General features: G+C 53.5%; 2 protein-coding genes across 13 annotated transcripts in view; one reads left to right on the top strand and one right to left on the bottom strand.

Annotated features, from left to right (window-relative positions):
* Positions 1 to 962: 962 nt before the first annotated feature.
* LRRC71 (leucine rich repeat containing 71) lies at positions 963 to 12812 on the top strand. 2 transcript variants are annotated; one of them, XM_066366097.1, is made up of 15 exons: positions 963 to 1242; positions 4950 to 5099; positions 5419 to 5544; positions 5636 to 5711; positions 5895 to 5972; positions 8394 to 8462; positions 8683 to 8842; positions 8916 to 8999; positions 9077 to 9166; positions 9727 to 9870; positions 10075 to 10168; positions 10539 to 10627; positions 11717 to 11828; positions 12226 to 12347; positions 12595 to 12812. In XM_066366097.1, the coding sequence occupies exons 1-15, from the start codon at positions 1083 to 1085 to the stop codon at positions 12712 to 12714; spliced, it is 1674 nt and encodes a 557-aa protein (XP_066222194.1). In that variant the 5' UTR covers positions 963 to 1082; the 3' UTR covers positions 12715 to 12812. The 2 variants fall into 2 exon arrangements, with proteins under 2 accessions (XP_066222194.1, XP_066222193.1); XM_066366096.1 differs by having other exon boundaries at positions 11714 to 11828.
* A 1994-nt stretch (positions 12813 to 14806) lies between these two features.
* Positions 14807 to 20276, bottom strand: part of ARHGEF11 (Rho guanine nucleotide exchange factor 11) — a 125502-nt gene continuing 120032 nt past the window's right edge. For 10 of the 11 annotated variants that reach the window (XM_066362126.1, XM_066362130.1, XM_066362128.1 and 7 more), the window contains 7 exons: positions 19901 to 19962; positions 18700 to 18918; positions 18078 to 18440; positions 16997 to 17092; positions 15925 to 16172; positions 15526 to 15715; positions 14807 to 15288 (listed from right to left, as the gene is read on the bottom strand). In XM_066362126.1, the coding sequence (XP_066218223.1) occupies positions 15230 to 15288; positions 15526 to 15715; positions 15925 to 16172; positions 16997 to 17092; positions 18078 to 18440; positions 18700 to 18918; positions 19901 to 19962 (1237 nt within the window). In that variant the 3' untranslated portion in view covers positions 14807 to 15229. The remainder of the gene's footprint in view (positions 15289 to 15525; positions 15716 to 15924; positions 16173 to 16996; positions 17093 to 18077; positions 18441 to 18699; positions 18919 to 19900; positions 19963 to 20276) is intronic. The other variant, XM_066362134.1, reaches the window with a different exon arrangement.

The raw sequence follows: 20276 nt of genomic DNA, 5'->3' as shown, positions 1-20276 counted from the left end.
GTTCCCAAAAAGACTTGAGCTACTGAATGAATGAAAAGAACCAGTGACACTGTGCTAAATGCTCAGATTGATGGTGAATTACAATACATGCTCTGAGAGTTAAAAAGTCTGCATAGGTGGGATCCTTCACCAAAGGCCGGCATGTCCACAGGGGAACAGCACCAAGGCTGAAAGGTGGGAAGGGCTGGGAGTGGCATTGGGGCAGTGGAACTGACTGGGGGTGTGGAGGCTGGAGGTGGAAGGCTGACAGGAAAAGGGTTTATTCTAGTGGGGGCCCAGCTGGGTCTGAACTACCTGAAAACTTTGAATCCAAGATTTCTAGAAAGTATTACCAGCCTCATTAACACATTAGCATATCAACTATGTCCCCAGACCTTGAGGAGGCAGTGGAGAATAGAAACCCAGAGTTACACCAACGCACTAAGGATCTCTCTGGGTTTTTACTACCAGGAGCCTTCTCTTTGCGGGTTAGAAGGGTAGGCCCAGACGGAGGATCTGCCCCAACCCCGATTTTCCTTAGATTTCTCAGACACACCATTCCTGATAAGTCTCGGATAGGCAGCGCCAGCTCCTGGCTTTCTTGAGCCGATTCCTGGGGGACTTAGGATAGGCGCCCGCTTTAGCCCCACCCCTCATTTTGATTGTCTAGCCCTGTACCCTCCATCCTGGTCCCACCCGGTCTTGGTTGGACCTTGGCTCGATGCCTTCCGACGGGACTAGCTGGGCTCGGCCCCGCAGGACTCACCTGCCCACGTGACCTTGGGCCGCCCACGTCCTGCCACTCCGCCCGGGCCGGCTCTTTCCTCCCCGCCCTCGCCTGCGGCGCCGCTCCACTTCTGCTCTGAGTCGGCTGCGACCCCTGTCGGCCCGCGTGCGCTCTGCGGTTGCCCCCTTTCCGCGAGCCCGCCCAGCTGGCGCGGTTGGCGTGGAGAGGGACGCGAAAGCGACGCCACTGTGGACACAGCAGGCTGGTGAACGCGGAGTAGAGACCCCTGATTCGGTCACTGCCTGCAGAATTACTACTACTCGTCCAGCCTCCTCGCCCCCGTGAGGGTCCCCTAATTGCTGCGGACCGCACTGACATGTCTGGTGAGGCGAGCACACCGGGAGCCTCATCCAGAGGCCCGCGTCCCGGAACCCAGAAGTCGTCAGGCACAATGACCAAGAAGGGGGATCGCGGGGCCAAGGAGAAGCCGGCGTCCGTCCTGCCGCCGGTGGGCGAGGAGGAGCCCAAAGACCTTGGTACGCTGGCGGCGGGGTTGAGGGATCAGGCCTCGGGGCCTGGAGGCTGAGGCTCCCTGTGCCGCCACCAGCCCTCGCGGCTCGGGCTAGCCAGGTTGGATGGAGCGCTGTCGTTGTGCCAGACACTGAACTGGACGTGCAGAAAGACGCTCTGGTGGGTAAGACAGAATAGCCAGCAAATAATAATAGAATTTCCGGTGCAAAGAAGGGCTGTATGGAAAGAGCTCCACCTGTTCAAGTTCAGTGTGTGACTATAGCTAGCTTCTGGCACATGGCACGAGTGTTATAAGTAGTAGCCATTATTGGGTATGTGGCCTTGGGCACGTTTCTTCTCTGTAGCGTGGAAATGTGAGTCCTGCCCTGCTTTAGTGAGGTGAGGGATGATGGAGCTGAGGGTGAAAAAGTGTTGTAAACTGCAAATTAGTTTGTTCACTCAATAAGCGTACATTGTGCACCCACTGTATGCCGAGTTCTCTACTCTATTTTGGGATATAAATCCCAGTTTGACTCACATTACAGTTCCTGAATCAGCTGGGCAGATGTTTGAACTGACTTGATCTCAAAGAACGCACATTCTGTTTTAGGATGCTGACAAATACAACAATACATGATAAAATATATGAGAAAAGAAAGACCAGGGAATGATGGGAGGACACACAGGGGGGTGGGCTACCAGAAGGTGCCTGGTCTTTTTTTTTTTTTTAATTTATTATTTTAAGTAGTAATTGATTAGGGAGAGAGGAAGAGAGGGGGATAAGAAGCATCATCTCATAGTTGCTTCACTTTTAGTTGTTCATTGATTGCTTCTCATGTCCTTTGACTGTGGGTGGGTGGATGGCGGGGTTAAGTCAAGCCAGTGACCCCTTGCTCAAGCCAGCGACCTTGGGACCGTGTCGATGGTCCTGCGCTCAAACCAAGGACCCCATGCTCAAGCTTGCAAGCCTGTGCTCAAGCTGATGACCTCAGGGTTTCAAACCAGGGTCCTCAGCATCCGGGGTTGATACTCTATCCACTGCACCACCAGTCAGGCAGAAAGTGCCTGCTCTTTGGCCAGAGAGAATGAGATAGGCACAGTCCTACATGCATGGAATTTACATTTTCTGGGAACAGAAAACCACAAGAAAAATGTAAGTAGGAGTGTGGCTCTGTGTTGCAAGTGATAGAACCCCAATCCAAACTAATTATCTAAAAAGGGAAATTTATTGGAAGGCTTCTTGATTCATAGCCACCAGCTTTACCATCAGAGAGGAACAGAAACTTGCTGTCCCTGGGCTCCCCGTAAAACAAGCTGGAAAAAAGTTGTCAGATCTTAGTCAAGTGCCATCTCTTCATCAGTGCTAGTGGGTGAGGGGAGGGAAATATGAGAGTTGGAGAGAGAGAATTTTCCAGGAGATACAAGACAGAACCCAATTACATTAAACACACACACACATCACTCTCAGAAAATGAAGTAGGAGAGAATGGAGGCAGGAAGATGGGTTATGAGATATTTCAACAGTCCAGATGAAGGACAGTGGTAGTTGGAATAGGGCATGAGGGAGAATGAGTTCGATAGACTCCATGGAGAAATACTTTGGAGGTAGAAGTAATAACAGTTGGTGTAATAAGTACTAGATAAGGTGGAGAATGAGGAACATAGCAAGAATGATTCCCAGGTTTCTGGACTGGGTACTGGGTGGATTGAGATGCCATTCATGGAGATGGGAAATCCCAGAGGAAGAGGGTGTGAGGGAGAACCTAAGGGATGACGTCAGCGGATCAGCTGGACACTTGGGTCTAGAGTGCTGAAGAGAGGTCAGGGCTGCAGATGTGACTTTGGGAACTGCAGATGTTTTGATGTATTGAAGCCCTGGGAATCAAAGTGATTCCCCCAGGGAGGGAGGGAATACAATCAGAGAAGAGGAGAGGGCCCAGGACCCAGTATTAGAGATCTCAGAGTAGGCAGAACTGGCAGGGAGCCTGTTCAGCCTCAGGCAGAGAAGTAGGAGAGAGTGGGAATGATGGCCGCACAGGGACCCTCGAAAGGGTGATACAGAGGCCATGGTGGCTTTAGCAGATGCCACTGTGAGCCGTGGTTAGGGCAGATGTGGAACTTAAATGAGGTAGAGTGATGGCAGGTATACAAAGGTTTATAGATATAGAGGAAATCCCATCTGGTAGCTTCTATGTCTCAAGACACTATGAGGCCAGGTCTTTGGTGAGCCTGGGGAAGGCGTGGAGGAGTGGAGGACAGAGGGTGCTAGCCCCGAGTGCTGCACTTTCCGCTAGGTCATACACATAGGACATTCCCAGCAGTACAGTAAGTTCTGCTGGGCAGTGCTCTTCCAGAGCAGCGGTTCTCAAGGTGCTGTGCTTGAACCAGCAGCTTGGGCAGCATCCACGAGCTTGTTAGAAATGCAAATTAATGGACCCCACCCAGCCTATGGAATCAGAATCTCTGCAGATGGGGCCCAAGAAACTTTTACAGGCTTTTCTGGTGATTCATAGTTTGAGAATCTCTGTTGTAGAAAAAGGTGGAGTGAATGAAGCAAGGAAGGGCTAAGGAAACAGCCCAAGAAAGCAAGTGTGTGCAGCAGTCAGCGGGACGAGTACCCCAGACCCCTTGTGCCTCCTCTCATCTGTCTTGTCCATCAGCTAATGTTTCTTGTGTGTTTGTGTCCCCCAATGTCTGGGCACAGAAGGAACATGTGCCTCACCCCTTTTCTGCAGGAACCCCTAACCGTACTGCACCTGCCCCCACACTCGCTGGGCATACCCTCAGGCAAGCTCCTGCTGTTAGCTGCGGTTCTCTCTGGGCACAGCCCCTGCCGCCTGCCTGCGTCTTGGGTGGTATTGCTGTCAGGGCTTCAGCTCACTGGGAGCTCTGATGAGCAGGCTGGCACCAAGCCAACCCTTTGCCTCCAGGTTCTTCCATTCACCAGGGACACTCTTTCCATCTCCAAGAACCACTTCTTTCTGGATGTCCACGGGGGACCAGGAAAAAGCAGGGTCTCTGGGGACTCAGCACCTCAGGTTTGGGTAGTGGGATGCGATGGACACCTGTCTGAATTCATACAATGCCAAAATTTAATATTTCTAAAGATCCTGAACAGTGCGGGACAGGACTAAGTCTGTATAAATGTCTGATAAATAAAAGTTGCTGCTCTGCTGGACCTCAGGGTTGGGGGTGGGAGGGAAGAGGTACTTCTGGGTTGTTCCTTCTTTTGCTCACATCAGGCCTGGGGCTTCTTTCTTCCTGTGACCCTGGGCAGCCCCAGCAAGGGAGGGACAAGAAAGAAGGCTGGGCTGGGGACACCCCGTGGAAGGCAGAGGCCCCCTAGGGGTTGAGGGCCAGTGGGGCGGTCTTGACTGATGGAGTGGGTGGGGGAGCCAGCACCTTCCACTCCCTGTAGTCCTTTCTCCCAGGTCTTGATTTCCCCGGTTTTAGTATGTGTCTGCACAACGCATCTCACATTTTAAAATATTGGTAAGTCTGTCCATGTCAGAGGGGCGCCAGCTGACCATGGTGGTGCAGTAGATAAAGCGTGGACCTGGGATGCTGAGATCACCGGGTTGAATCCCCAGGCTTGCCTGGAGAAACAACTGCTTCTCACTCTCCCACCCCTCTCTAAAATCAATAAATAAAATCTAAAAAAAAAAAAAAAATCATGGGGGGGGGTACTCACCCTGAGGCCAGCCTCTGGGCTTCAGCCTGCGGTGCCCCACAGAGGAGTACCAGTGCACTGGAGTCCTCGAGACGGACTTCGCAGAACTCTGCATCCGGTCGGGCTACACGGACTTCCCCAAAGTTGTCACCCGGCCCCGCCCGCACCCAACGTTTGTCTCGTCTGCCTCTTTGTCAGAAAAGCCCACCCCAGGTGAGTGCCAGTGGAGCCCCAGGGTGCCTGCCAGGACCACCTCCTTCATCCCCGGCCTCCCATCTCACGGAGGACCAAATGGCGGGGCGCAGGGCAGGGTGGGTGTAAGTCAGGGTGGCTTCAGAGAGGGTGGGAAGGTCGGGGAGTCGTTTGTCTTCCCCCTCATACCGGGCAGACCCTGGCCTGGCTTTAGCAGCCGCAGCCCTGCCAGCGTCGCCCACACTTCCAAGCCCCCCAGTCCCGCTGCCTGCGTGGGAGCCGTCGGGCCCGCGTGGGCTGGCCTCCTTCCTCACCGTCTCCTTGCACCCCTGCCTGTTAGACGATCAGCGGCTGTCGGGTTCCTGCAGCCTTAACAGCGTGGAGAGCAAATACGTGTTCTTCCGGCCGACAATCCAGGTGGAGCTGGAGCCCGAAGACAAGATGGTGAAGGAAATCTACATTCGCGGTGGGCCCCTCCCCTCCCCCGCACCCCACCCCCTCCCCTCTGCCAGCCCTCCTGGAGGCCTGAGGGCACCTTCATCCTCTCCCTTCCGCAGGCTGGAAGGTTGAGGAGCGGATCCTGGGCTTCTTCTCTAAATGTCTGCCTCCCCTCAGCCAGCTGCAGGCTATCAAGTGAGGGGACATGGTGGGGGGAAAGGGCTAGTGTTGATGGATGGTTCGGAGACAGAGAGAATTGAAGGGACTGGGAAGTTCCTGGGGAGATGGGGGGATGTGGAAGGCTGCAGCTGGAAGGATAGAGATGGTGTGGGGAAGGAGGTGATGCTTCAACTGGGCTCCTGTGCCTTCCACCAACAGCTTGTGGAAGGTGGGACTGACTGATAAGACGCTGGCCACGTTCATCGCCATTCTACCTCTGTGCTCATCCACACTCAGGTCAGCAGAGGGGAAGGATCAGGCAAGCGGGGAGGCCCCCAGTGCCTTGTTGCCAGGCTGGGTGGGTGGTCAGAGGGAGCAGTTGGAGAGGGGAGTGGCAAGTCCCAGCTCCAATGGGCCTGGGCTGGCGTCCCTGTGGAAACAGGGTGCAGTTGGTGTCTGCTGGGGTTTCTTTTTTGTTTTTTAATTTTTCTTATTTGTTTATTTTTTTTTTTTACAGAGACAGAGAGTGAGTCAGAGAGAGGGATAGACAGGGACAGACAGACAGGAACCGAGAGAGATGAGAAGCATCAATCATTAGTTTTTTGTTGCACGTTGCGACACTTTAGTTGTTCATTGATTGCTTTCTCATATGTACCTTGACTGCGGACCTTCAGCAGACCGAGCAAACCCCTTTCGAGCCCAGCAACCTTGGGTCCAAGCTGGTGAGCTTTTTGCTCAAACTGGATGAGCCTGCGCTCAAGCTGGCGACCTTGGGGTCTCGAACCTGGGTCCTCTGCATCCCAGTCCGACGCTCTATCCACTGTGCCACCGCCTGGTCAGGCAGTGTCTGCTGGGTTTTGAAACTCCCATCGGACAAGAAGCAGAGTCCCTTTTTGGCCTACACCAGTGCCTAACCTTTGAGGCCTCGGCCCCTTTCCTCTCCACCAGTCCTGTCCCACTCTCACCCTGGAGGTTTTCCCCTTGTTGCCAGTGTCTGGGGCATGACACTCTACTAGGGTCTGGTTTTCATCCTCCAGGATCTGGTAGTCCACTGAAGGACGGAGAATTTAGGAACAAACACTGCAGGGCAGGGTGGGGATTGTGGTGGCAGAAGAGTGGTTCGTGGGGAGAGGGATTGGGAGCAGAGAAGTAGTGCTACTTCATGGTTGTGGGGCAGGGTGATATGGAAGGCTGCTTGGAGGAGGTGATGTGGAGCTGAGCCTTGAAGGAGTAATAGGAAAGGGTCAGACAGGGAATTGGGAAAGGAGGGAGCAGGAGCAAGGTGTAAAGCAGAGTTACAGGGTGGTTTGCCATATAAAGGACGAAGCTGATTTGCCACTCCTTCTGGAGGCTCCCCAGCACCCTTGACTTCTCTTGCTTCACAGAACACACCCTCAGTCCTCCGCACTGGCTTGCCTGTCTTCCTCCCATGGATGGGATGGATGCTTCTTGTGGGCAGGAATTGTGTCTTCTTCATCTGGAGATCCTCAGCGCTCTTTGTATTGAATACCATGAAACACATTATTTTATTCTCTTGGGAATTAGACACAATTTAGCCAGCAGAAAAATAGCTATAGAATTTATTTTAATATGTAAAAAATAAGTTAGATCAACATTTTAAAAATAATGAGCCAACCTGAAATGTTGAGCAGTGATGATAAATCATGGGAGAAAAAAATATTTTTTGAGAGAGTTAGGGAGAAAGACAAGAATATCCATCTGCTCCTGGCTCTTGGATGTGCTCTGACCTGGGAATCAGACCGGCAACCTCCGTGCTCTGGGAGGATGCGCCAACTCACCAGCTATCTGACCAGGGCTTCATTTAAATTTTTTTTCCCCTAGAGACAGAGAGGAAGGTAGAGAGAGGGGAGGGGAAGGGAAGCATTCCTTTCCTTTGTTGTTCCACTCAGTCATACATTCATTGGTTGCTTGCTGTGTGTACCCTGACTAGGGATTGAACCTACAACCTTGTTGTTTTGGGACAATGCTCTTAACCAACTGAGCTAACCTGCTCAGGGCCAAGAAAATGTTTAAATAGAGAAATTTCTAGCCATTGGTTTAATTTTTGTTGTGACTTGGAAAAACCTCTGTTCTCTCAGCACTGTTGGCTTAAAACAAACAATCTGGATGTAAGTTAGTGGGTGCTTCTGGCTCAGGGTGCTGGTGAAGTTGCAGGAGAGCTGTTGGCTGGGACTCAGCTGGGTTTGGAGCATTTGCTTCCAAGCTCACGTGTCCATATGTGAGCTCCTCCACAGGCAGTCTGCCCTCAACCACATGGCAGCTCATGGTGACCCAGAGTGCCAGAGAGCACCCAAGATTGAAGCCACAGTTTTTTGTAAGCTAAACTTGAAAGTGACATCACTTTTGCCATATTCCATTCATCAGATGTGTCACTAGGTCTAGCCACACTAAGGGGAGGGGATTACACAAGGGCATAAATACTAGTCTTGGGGTCATTCTAGAGGCCACCTTACCACAGGTCACTAATTCTGGGAAGTGATCCTTTCACATGGCCACACTTCTGGACTTTTAGTCTGGAGAATTAAATATAACTTAGTTCTCATATAATTATAAATTCCCATATAATTTCCTATATTGAGATCCATCCTTTGACTCTGTTTCCAAGTTGCTTCTTAGAGCCCCATACTTCCTCTCTGTCACCTTTCTTCACTTGGCCTCAGTGGTGCTACCTGGTTCTCAGATCAACCCTACCCTTAGGAAGTTGTCTCTGGAGGGGAACCCACTGCAGGAGCAGTCATATCACAAGCTGTTGGCACTGGACAGCACGTGAGACCCTTTCCCCCACCCCTCCTCTGGGCCTGCCCCATTCCAAATCAACCCTAGTCCTCACCCTTCCTTGCTCCTTTAGCGCCTCCCTAGGCACCCTCCATTCCTGCTCAACTAACCTCAGACCTGATGGCCCTCATGGCCCCAAGCTCCCTGAGATTCCAGTGCACGCCCAGGTCCAGATGTTTCCCGTGACTCCTACTCCTCTCCTGCTGCGCAGGATCGCTCACTTGTCTCTGCGGAACAACAGCATCGATGACCATGGCGCACAGCTCCTGGGCCAGGCTCTATCCACGCTGCACAGCTGCAACCGGACCCTGGTCTCGCTCAACCTGGCCTTCAACCACATCGGGGACGAGGGCGCGGGCTACATCGCCGATGTACGTGCGTAGCGGGGAGGGACTCAGAGCCCAGACGCCTGGGTCCGCAAGCTCACGTCCCCCCATCCCCCAGGGCCTCCGGCTGAACCGCTCCCTGCTCTGGCTGTCCCTGGCCCACAACCGAATCCAGGACAAAGGCGCCCTGAAGCTGGCTGAGGTGAGTGTGCCGACGGGGCGGGCTGGGTGGGTGGACCCGGCCGCAGGCGCCTGACGGTGTGGTGCCGCCTGGCCCAGGTCCTGCGGCCCTTCGAACTGACGCACACCGAGGTGGTGGAGCGCCGGCGCCTCCTGCTGGAAAAGGGGACCCAGGAGCGCCTGCGGTCGGTGAGCAGCACCCCCAGCCCCTTCTACGGGGCTGTTTCTCAGTAAGCTGGTCATGTCCCAGTCCCTCTTCTGTCGTGACTGTCCTGCTGTCCAACTTCTCACAGGCCTAGCAAAAGTTTGGGCTCTCATTGCCGAACCCCTCCATGGACAGTGGAATGTATTGGCTAAGAAAGGAGAGTTAGCCTGTCAGGCCATGAAATCCCTTGTAACATAACAGCTTGTGACCTAGGCATGTTATTCAGAGAGTTGTTGAGAGGATTAAATGAGCCAATGCAGGAAATGCGCTGGGGACGGTTTGAGAGTCTGAGTCCTCACTCCTACCACCCTCCTGCTCAGCCCCAGGTCCTTCTGAGTTTCTTCCTAACAGCACCCCCTGCCCTCGCTGGAAGTCCCAAACAGATTACTTTAGCATTTAGGCAGGCAGATGGCGGGGGGGGGGGGGGGGGGGGGGGGGGGGGGGTGCCGGTCAGACTACCACCCAGGCATAAGGCTTCCCCTCACTCCGCTCTGGGGAAGAGGCACTGACTTCTGCCTCCATTTCCTCCCATTTGTGAGCACAGCCTTCCTCCTCTCGACATGGGGACTCCAGAACAGACCGTGAGAAGAATCTAATGCTAGGGGCCAGCAGTATGGTGTTGGTGGACAAGACAGACAAGATGCAGATAGTGAAGACCTCAAAGGGCAAGAAAAAGGAGAAGCCAGGGGTAGGTGTGCCCCGTGGGCAAGAGAGCCTTGGTCATTCTTGAGAGGAGCAGGGAGGGGTCTTCCACGGTGCACAGGTTGAGAAGGGGAGGGAAGGAGGCCTTTAAAGGCCCACTTCAGGCCCAGGGTACTAACACTAGCCTCTTTCCAACCAGCTCCCCACCCCCAGTGAGGAAGGACTTTAGTTTGTCTTATATCCTCCACAGGAAGTGGTAAAGAAAGAGGAGAAGTCAGGGTCTGGGCAGTCACCCACACAAGGAACCCTGAAGAAGGAAGACCTCACAAAGGCAAGCAAGGGGAGTAAGTGCTAGTACCCTTCTGCAGCACCTTATTGGTTCAGAGAAAGGAGCACAGCTTAGGATGCAGGAGGGGTGAGCTAGTCTTCTGGGCATGTCCCTCTCTGAGTCTGTTTCCTTTTCTTGGGAGGTGATGTGGAAAGCCCCACCTGGACCCACATCCTAACCACTACACTCCACACTTGTTTCTCTGGGCTAGACCCCAGCGGCCCTGCCCTCAGATCTCCTCCATTTAGATGGGGGCTCCCTCCAGCTGTTTCTGTTGCACCCAAACCCAGTTTGAAGAGTTGCCTTCCTAGTCCAGTCCTTTTCTGGGGAACTTGGGTGGTATCAGAGGTCTGCACTGTGCATACTGCCTCTTCTTCCTGATCCAGAGGTAACCATCCCTGAGCAGAAGCCAACCAAGGGAAAAGGGCCCAAGACTGGGAGCAAAGAGAAACGCAGCACCCTCCTGGAGTCAGAGGTAGACTGTAGGGGGTGGGGGGGAGGGCGGGGTGGGGGGAGCATGTCCCTGGGATAGCTCCTTCTGCAATGTCATCTACAGTCCTGTACTGTGGCAGCAGCCACCTCATGTTTTGTCTTCCACTCCAGCTCCATCTGTTACACCCCCATCCCAACCTGGGCTTGCTGGGGGAAGATGGACTTCCATCTCCCGTCTCCCCTTCAGGCTTGAGGAGGCCCCTCTTTTCCTTTGCTTATTAGGAGCTCACACTTTTGATCCTACCTCAATTCAGTTTGCTTCCCAGAAGGCCACTGGCTTATCACCACCACCTACACCATTCGCTGGTATAGCTGCCCAGGGAACAGTGCCCGTCAGCAGCTCCCAGGAGAGCAGGCTGCTTCAGTCATGGTGCTGCCCCACCCCATGGAGCCCCCTTCAACCCCTCTCCCCTTGCCCTGGATCCTCCCTTTCCCTTTCAAGTCGGACCAGTTTGTTCCTTGCTTTCTGGATGGCCAGCTCTCCAGCTATTAGTGGGGTCAGCTGCTGCAGAGGGGCTCTCTCTCCATCAGGAGACCTCCTTTGCCCTAGACAGGGACTGCTGCTCCCTTTTTAGAAGTCCTCTCTGGTACCCCAGACAGTATCTTACAAAAGAGGATGGTCAGGGGCAGAATGGGGGTAACACTGCCACACATTCTCTCATCTTGATCCAGGCAGCTGTTTCTCACCCTCCAACCATTGCCCTTGGTGCTCTAGCCCTTAGGAAACAGGAAAACTGTAATGCATTGTATCCTTTCAGGCCTTTGACCACTTGTTTCCTTTGCTTGGAACACCTTTCGTCTCATCTTCACCACATATTCAAACTTCAGCATCTAGGCTAGCTACCTCTAGTATCCTAAACTTACCTTTGCCACTTGTCACGTATTACCGTTTCACTTTCTTCCCCCCACCCCCAGTTGCTTCTTAAGGGTATGGGCATATTTATTTTTGTGTCCCCAGCACCTAGGACAAAGCCTGGACTATAGTCGGCCCTCAAAACGTGTGTTGAATGAATGAATAGCCTGTTGACCAGCTCCCCTCTCCTTTGCTGCAATTAGTATTCTGCTTTAGCAGCTGGTTGCTGAAGTGACTGAGATGGTCAACCCTCTCTTGGAGCCTGTGGAACACCGAGACGGGAAAGTTTTCATGCCTGGGAACAAGGTCCTTTTGCACCTCAACCTCCTCCGTATGTATGCCCACCACCTCTGCCAACCAGCCATAAGGCAGCTCGCGGCATACTGCCTTATGGGTACTCCCACTCTGACTCCAAAGCTAACCCTGTTCTCCCACGATTGGGCATCAGTGTTGGAGAGATCCTTTTGCCCCGGGGCTTTGGGGTGAGAGGAAGTCAGGCCTTGAGGCAGGCAATTTGAAAGGAATGAGAAGAATGAGAGAGATAAATGGGGGTGGGAAAATAAAAAGGCCAAGGGAAGTCAGACAAAGGAGGAGACAGAGAAGTGGAGTATTAGGGTGAAGGGCCGGTCAGGAGTTAGTGTTAGGCTGGGAGCTGGTTGTGGAGAGGTTGTCGAGGGTGTCCTGTGGGGGTGATGGTGTAATAGGCACCTTGTTGCTCCTTCGACCAGGAAACCGCATCACTGAGGTGGGGCTGGAGGGCTTCCTCACTGCGGTGCAGTACCAGGCACAGTTCTCCAAGCTCAGGAGTGCATCCAAGGGCCCTGTGGGGCTGTTGTCGCTGTCTCTGGAGGTGAGTGCCCATCACTGTCCTGCTGTTGCTTCTGTGCCTCTTATTTCCAAGGCAGGTCTGTAGTTTCCCTAGTCCTTTATATCATAACATAACCTCCACCTGTTTTACTGCCAGATTAGCAGTCACACTCCCTCTGCCTTTTGTCCACACTCCCAGCCCCTAACCCATTCTGTTCCAGGACATTTTTTTCTCCCAGACTCATTCCCATCCCTTTGGTCAGTCATCAGCTGTCCTTTTCCTCCTTCAGAAAAACTGCTTCTCCCTGCAATGTCCTGTGTACACTGTGATCCAGGAGCTGATGCTGCCAAGGGACCCCATCAGCAAGGCCAAACCCAGAGAGGAGGAGGCCATGGCTTCCTCCACCTAGCCCCTCCCACATTCTCCCCCCAGACTCCGGGCCACAGAAGCATCTCCAGTCTACGTGTGGACAGACCTCCTTCGGGTCATTAACCAAGTCCATTAATAAAGTCCATTGCTGTCCTTTTTGCCTTGAGGTTGTCTGAAAAACTTTGTTCTAGAACTACTCGGAACATTTGGACTCTGAGTCTGTTCATGTACATGGCCAGAAATGGCTGAATCACTTCACAGTGATGCTGGGCCCTCGTTCTCCTATCTCCTGGCATAGTTCTTGCCTGCCCAGGCCAGAGTCACTCTGTTCTGTTTCCTAGAGGACATGTACCTGCAGATATCTGCAATCTGAAACCAGGGACAGACACCCACAATGTGGGTCCAGGGGAGCTGGGGGTCCATTAGTGTGGCCTCCCATGAGAGGACTTAATGGTAAGGCCCAAGGCACTGCGCTGGCTTCTGCGGAGCTGATATCCATTTTATAGGGAGTTTCCAGAGAAGTGTTCCTTCTTCAGCTCTGGGCAGATTTAGCCTGGTCCATATCCCTTCATTCTGTTGCCTTGACAGAGACCTGCTGTCAAGGAGAGCCTCTCTTGGAGAGGCTCAGTGATTCTCCCAGGCCTCTCAGCCTCTGACCACCTGGGCTTCTGCTTAGCCCCTTGGCAGCTGGCTGAGCTTCTGCTAGAAAACCTGATCAGCTCTTTGGATTCCCAACACTGAGCACATTACAGGTGCCAGTGAAGATTAGTCCCCTTAGGTTCTCCAGTTACTCCTGCTCGAGTCCTTCTAAAGTAAAGTGAACCTTTATAGCCCCCATTCTTACACTATCCTCAATGACCTGTGTATGAATTCTCATGCCCAACTAGACCATAAACTCATGAGGTCAGCACCTAGCATTATGCTAGGTTTAGGAGGGAGAATATTGGTTTATGGCTGAAAGAGAATTTGTCTCTACGTCCTACAGTGAAGACAGAGATAGTGGAGGTTTGGGTGGTTGTCCTGAGGAGGTGGCTATGCCTGTCAGTGCTGGCTTCCAGGGTTGTTGGGGGTGTCGGGGCCTGTAGGAGGATGCAGAGAGCTGATGATAGTGAGGAACTGGCCAGGCCTTCGAGATGACCCTCCCCTTCACGCTTGCCTTTCAAGTCCCGAAGCTCACTGAAGGCAGCTCTTGAGGTCTCATGACTCTGGGTCCAGTGCTCCTATGTATATGGATGTGTACATTTTGAAATTAAGTGGATTAAGTGTATTTTCATGTTTTGGCCATGGGGCTGTATAGCTTAGTTTGCCAAACTAGCTCATTGAGCACAGATCTGGAGCTATGGGAGAGAATATGGCAAGACCTGGGTCTAGGGACTGGATGCCAGGAGTGAGGAGGCACTTCATTCTGTCCCTCTATCCAATTTTAACCAGTCTCGGGGGAAACAACCACGTATCTTTTATCACAGCAGTTCCAAGAGTCACACACACACCACTGCAGTTGAAGAATATTTAACTTTTCTTAAAAAACAAAAACAAACAAAAAACCTTAACCATGAAAGGAAGAAAATAAGAGTATACATTATCTTAACAGCAAAACAGTCATTTCCATATCTATATTTTATATATTATATATATATATTTATGTATATGTATATATACACCTAGCACAGTGTGTATATTCTATTAGTCAGTGGGGGAGTGCAGTGGACATGGTGACGGGCCAGTGTTGCAATGGCCTCTGGGGACGGTCCCAGGTGAATGGAGGAACTCCAGCATTCAAACCCCTACATCCTGGCGCTCAATTTTTAGCTCCGTACCTGATGCACTGGTTTTTTAGGGACAAGGTGGACACAGGTGGGGTACGAAATTCCCCTGATTATGAGAAGTCCTAGCGGGGAGGGACTAGCTTCGTTCCGAGCTGCAGAGACCAGGTTCCCACGCTAGCTGGGCCCAGAGGGGACTGGGACACTCCCAGCTGGCTCACCCTTCAGGCCTTGACCCTGGAGCTGGGTGTTAACTAGGAGAAGCAAGTGAACCTCCTCTTCCTTTAGCAGTGGCTTCTGTGGCTGCCTCCAGCACTCCAGAAACAGGAACAAAAAAAGGTCAGTTATTTACAATAGCAAAGATGCACATACAATACATAGATATTTATAGGAAACCAAGTAACAGAGAGGAGAGGTGGAGGCAGCCCCTCAGCCGTGGGGTCCTGTGGAGAAGGGAGAAGAAGAAAGTGCATGTACACAGAAGTCTCCCTCTTTCACTTGCATGTCTGAGGGTACCCACGCATACCCATGGACACACTTATGTGGGACAAGGGGTGCCTTTCAGAGGCAGTCAGCATGCACAGGAGACCTGAGGCCTTGGAGGGCTGGGCTGAAGGCAGGGGAAAAGACACTGTAACTGGACTCCCAAGCAATATGCGGATCTCCCTCGGTAGATCCGTCTCCTCAACTGCCTCTACCACAGGAGGTCCTGCGTGTCCCTACCCTGTGCCCTGCTCTGGGCCAGTCCCTAGCAGAGGAGTGGTGATGCAGAGGATTTGATGGTATGGACCGTTACAGTCCTGGGGATGTGGCTGCATCTGCTGCGCTGTCTTCCAGGGAGATGCTGGTGCCTGTGGAGGATGCAGTGATGACGTGAGGAACTGGCCTCCGAGATGACCCTCTCTCTTATGCTTTGCCTGGAAAGTCCTCAAGCTCATGAGAGCTGGGGAATTAACTGCACAAAGGGGAAATGAAACTGCCCCCTCAGGACCCCTTTCTTTCTCCTCACACTGTGTGACAGCATTTCCTCATTAATGGGGAGGCCTCCTCCCCAGGGCTGGTACAAAAAGGAAATCAGCTTCACTCACTGTCCTCAGGGCAGGGTCCCAGTTCGTGGTTGTCCCTGGAGTCAGAGGACAGGAGTTCCTTCACTGGAGGTGACAAGGAGCTGTCTGTCCATCTAGCCGTGTCCGTGTGGAAACTGCACACAGGCGTGTTGCCACCAGAGGACTCTCCCCCGAGGGACTTGAGCAGCTCTCTGTGGGCTAACTCCATGTCCTAGAAGAGCACAGGGGAATGTCTGCTTAAGTCCTGTTCCCAAGGCCACTGGGGAAGGGGCTGTGTCTGAGACTGCGCCACGGGCCAGGCCGAGATCTCGGGCTCCCATGGACACAGACCTCTGGTCCATGTCCCTTCAGGAACTTTGTACCAGGCCAGGCTCATGACTGGCCACAGGCTGCTTACCCTGCTGCCTTGGTTTCCCTCACCTTGAGCCTGTTGAGTTTGCAGGTGAGTTGCTCGATGGTTCGGAAGATTATGCCCACATCCCTGAGGCCCAGGCTTGGCGGAGAGCGGCTGGGGCGCCTTTGGTCTCCACTGCCTCCCTGCAGCTGGGGCGGAGGCTCTGCCTGCCAGGCAGGGAGGCTGTCGGGCTGGGAGAGGTCTGTGGGTGCCCCTGAGGAGTCGGTGCTTGAGTCCACGGGTCCTGCTGGCATGCTGACATAAAAACAGTTCCCTGTCCCCATGGCGAGAGGAAGAGATTAGGAGGCAAATGCGGAGGAAGTGTAAGCCATTCTCTGCTTTCTTGGCATTCCCGGTGCTGACTGACTGGGCCAGGGAAGCCATCCTACAGATGAGCTCAGAGCACGGCCTGCTGGTCTAAAGCCTCTTCCTCTGGAGTCTTCTAGAGGGTAGTTTTGCTTAGTGTGTCCTATACCAGGGAAGATGCTTAGTGGTGGAAGTAAAGGGAGAAGTGGCAGGGTTGTCGTGTTTCATTTGGGAAACAAGAGGGGCTTCCACTCCTTGAAGGAAGAGTAAAGGGGTGGTAGCTGGTTTTAGGAACTTTTGAAAAGCTTTGCTGAGTAGCCTTCTCCACTCGGCCCTGTTTCAAGCTGGCGTCTGCCCCAAATGCCATCTACTTCACGATCCTAGAGATACCTCACTCATCACAGGGGGTCAGACAGCTGGGGAAGGCTGCAGAGGGCCTGACAGGGCAGTGAGCGTAGGGAAATGCTGAGGGACTCTGGTGGGCACGGAGGCCTATCTCTACAGTGACACTGGAGTGGTGGCTGGACGGGGGAAGAAGTAGCTCAGAATGTCAGGCTAAGGACGCTGGGCCCTGGGCGCCAGGCTGGGCTTTCCGCGCCACTTCCGGACCGAGCACAGGCTGTGTACCGTACTGCTCTGACAGAGGCCCGTGTGGCTTTCGACAAGGGGATGGCACGAAGTCTGCCCCGGCTCTGGCCCACAGGCTGGGCTCTCGCACCCCGGGCCCAGCTCTGCCCTCTGAGCCCCGCTCGCAGCCCTAGCCTGTCTCTGGCTCCCAGGAGGGTTCATTACCCGTAGCCTTTGCTTCGCCTTCCACTTCAGGTGGCTCAGGCTCTGACTGGCCACTCTCTGGTAGTGCAGGGACAGCCTTGCTGCCTGCCACCTCAGCTGCACCGACACCGACACCACCACCAGGGAGAGCAGAAACCAGAAGAGAAGGGAAGGGAGGGACAGGAGGAAGATGGAGAAAAAGAAAAAGGGAAGAACACAGTGAACACGAGCTCACACATGACTACACCCCAGGGAGCTGCAGAGAACTTTCCCACCAATTCACCAAAGGAGAGAAAAGGAAGGTCAGTTCCCAGAGACTCGGGGAGAGGACAGACCTTTAGCAGACAGAATCAAAATGCTCCTGGAGAGGCAGGCGGAGCTGAGAACTAGGGGAGGACTGGAACCCCAGTGCTAATCTTGAACCCCACCCCCCCTCAGGAGCACCCTTTCCTGCTGCGCTCCTCGACCAGTCTTTCCTGTTTGGCTGACCCCTCCCTGCATCAGCCTCCCCTGGGCTCACTGCTCTGGTCAGACAGACCTGTCCTGAATGCCCGTCCTAGCCAGTCTCAGTGTTTCTTGTCTTAGAGCCATCCCTGTATCCACAGCTGGGTGCCTTCCGCACCACCTCGTTCACTCGCCACACCCCTCCTCCCTGCTCCCTCTCTGGTCCGGCTGCGGCCTCCATCCTACACTGCCAGCTCCTTCACTGCTGTCCTCTGGAGGGACTGGCTACAAGCAGGAGTCCTTGTCTTTCTGGGTCTGAGGTTCTAAGAAGAGCCAGACGTTTTCCTTAGGACTGCCAGATCAGTGAGGAACAGCACTAGCAGAGACTCATATTACCGAATGAAGTTCAGAGATGGTTCAGAGCTTGCTCTAAAGTCACACAGATAAGAACTGCTGGAGGTAGAGCTTTGAAACTTAGCTGTTCGCCCCAATGCCCTTGCTTGTTATCAACAAGTCTCCTTCCCCCAGGACCCAGTGTAAGCCTCTGCACACATGGTCTCCAGGGTAAGGTCGGGAAGGAAGCAGCCTTTCAGAAGGCTTGCCTCTATCCTAGCAAAACCAGGTGTTTATCTTCCCAGTGGGTCCCAATTTATTTTACCTTTTCTCACAACTTTGTAACTTCCTGCTGCCTCTGTGCTTGAAGCCTCTTCCTCTGGATTCCTGTCCAGCTCAGGAGACTCCCAGATCCCAGAATTTCTGGTCCTTGGGGGCAGGTGTTCCAGAGAACAGAGAGCCACGTCCTCTTGCTCCGGCTGGCCCCCCTCTGGCCCTGGGAATGGGGTGCTCTCCCCTTCGCCCGCAGTGGCACCTCCTCCAGGCGAGCCCGGGTCCCAGGGGTGAGAGGTGACGCTGACGACAGACGGTGTAGGCGTCAGGTCGTCCTCGGGCTCCCCCGCAGCCTGTGGCGCCCTGGAGTGCGGTGGCAGCAGGCCCCACAGGATCAGCTGCCGCAGGTTCTCCACTGGAGGGAACAAGGAGGTGGCTGCCCTGGCACAGGACCAGCCAGTGGAGGAGTGCAGAGGTGGCAGAAGGGTTGCTATTCCCCTCTCAACCCCCAAGTTGGTGAACCTGCCTTCTCAGTTGGGAGTGACAACTGTGCATGACCTCTCAGGCACAAGGGAGAATCTTCCGGAAGGTGGAAGGAGCAGACATTTGCCACTTCATGCTGGTCATGCTACTGGGGGACTAGGGACTGATGGCAGGGTCTGCGAGGCACTCACCATCTTCTAGGGCTGCATCTGCAAGTCCTTCCATGAACAGAGGGCCTGGGAGGGGCAGGACAATGGGGTCCCTTGTCCTGCCACCCCTGTCCTCTCTGTCCAGGGATGCGGATGGGTGAGGCAGGGCACCCAGCTCCTTTTTCTCTATGCTGTCCTCATGCTCGGGGGCCTCCAGCAGGACCGGGTACTTCCCTCGGACCCTCTGCTGAGGCCCAGTACCTGTTTTGGACGAGCAGACGGTGTAAGGCAGGGAAAGAGAGAGGGACGCAGGGGTTGATCCCATGCCCAGCTTTGGATTTAAGGGGCTGGGAACATTGGCTGATCCACATGTTTACTGAGCACCTGCAATGGCCAGGCACTGTCCCAGGCTCTTGGCATACAGCAGTAAATAAAAAACAAAGGTTTCTGTCCTGTGGAGCTTAAATTCAAGCGCAAGGACAGAGAAATAATGAAGTAAGTAAATCACCTAAATAAATTAGAAGGTGAGAATTGCTACTGGAAAGAAGAAAAACAGAGCAGAGTGTGTGGGGGGATCAGGGGTGCTGATTACAGTTCTAAGTGGAGGGGTCAAAGAAGGCATAAGTGTGGAAAGGCAAGACTTGAAGGAGGCGTGGAAATGAGGAGGAACAGCATTCTAAGCAGAAGAAACAGAAAAGGGGACCCAGTCAGCTTGTCTATCCAGGGAGATCTGTTCTATACCGAAGATCGTTAAGTTATTTCACATAAAATTATCAACAAGAATTCTGTTTGGGCCTTCTTGCCAATGCCCATCCTATTCTGGTAATTGTTTTAAGCCCTTTGAGGTCTTAAGCCCACGCTCTGGGGATTCCTGCACAATGCACTCCCTAGTACACAGTTTCTGCCTGCATCTCATTCTTCGTTCATAACCCTGACTGCAGGAAACAAGGGGCCCTGCACTCCCAAACATCCCTCTCTTCCTCCACTGCTAAATACCTTTTATCCAGAGAGCCAGGTTCCACATCTCTGTTCTAGTGCGCTAGTCTACACTTGCTTAAGTCTGTTTTCTTCTTCTTCCAGACTCTCTTCCTCCATTTCTCCCCTCTATTTTTATCAAAACCTCACACCTCTGGCCCTGATATATCCTTCCCATCACCCCTGCAGCACCCCTGCCCACCTTCCTACCTGTGCCTACAGAAAATGAACTGGGGTTGTCTCCCAGGGAGACCATTCGGGGACTCACCTTCAGGGAGCTCCTCTGGTTCCCGCTCACTCTGGAATACTTCTGAGTCATCCAGTCCTACCCTGAGGGGAGAAACAAGCAGGGGAGAGATCACCTGCTGGGAGGGTTGGCTCTCCACCAGCCAGGAGGTCGTGAGGTCATGAAATTCCACCCTGGCCTCCGGCCTCCAGAGAGAACAGGGAAGAAGGTAATAGGGTCCAGGAAGGAAGATGCTGTTTCGGCGCTTGCTGCACCACTGGTGGCAGCCTGGAAAGGACGGCTGGGTGCCGGCCGAGACGCTCCTGGGCTGATTCTACCTCCCCTCCCCACTTTAGCTGTAGTCTCCATTACAGCCGTGTGGGATCGCTGGGGACAGCAGACAGGGAAGGAAAGCAGA

This window comes from Saccopteryx leptura, chromosome 2 (genome assembly GCF_036850995.1).
Source record: "Saccopteryx leptura isolate mSacLep1 chromosome 2, mSacLep1_pri_phased_curated, whole genome shotgun sequence".
Classification (NCBI taxonomy): Eukaryota; Metazoa; Chordata; class Mammalia; order Chiroptera; family Emballonuridae; genus Saccopteryx; species Saccopteryx leptura.
The sequence above is the reverse complement of the archived record's forward strand: the minus strand, read 5'-3'. Positions and strand labels throughout refer to the sequence as shown.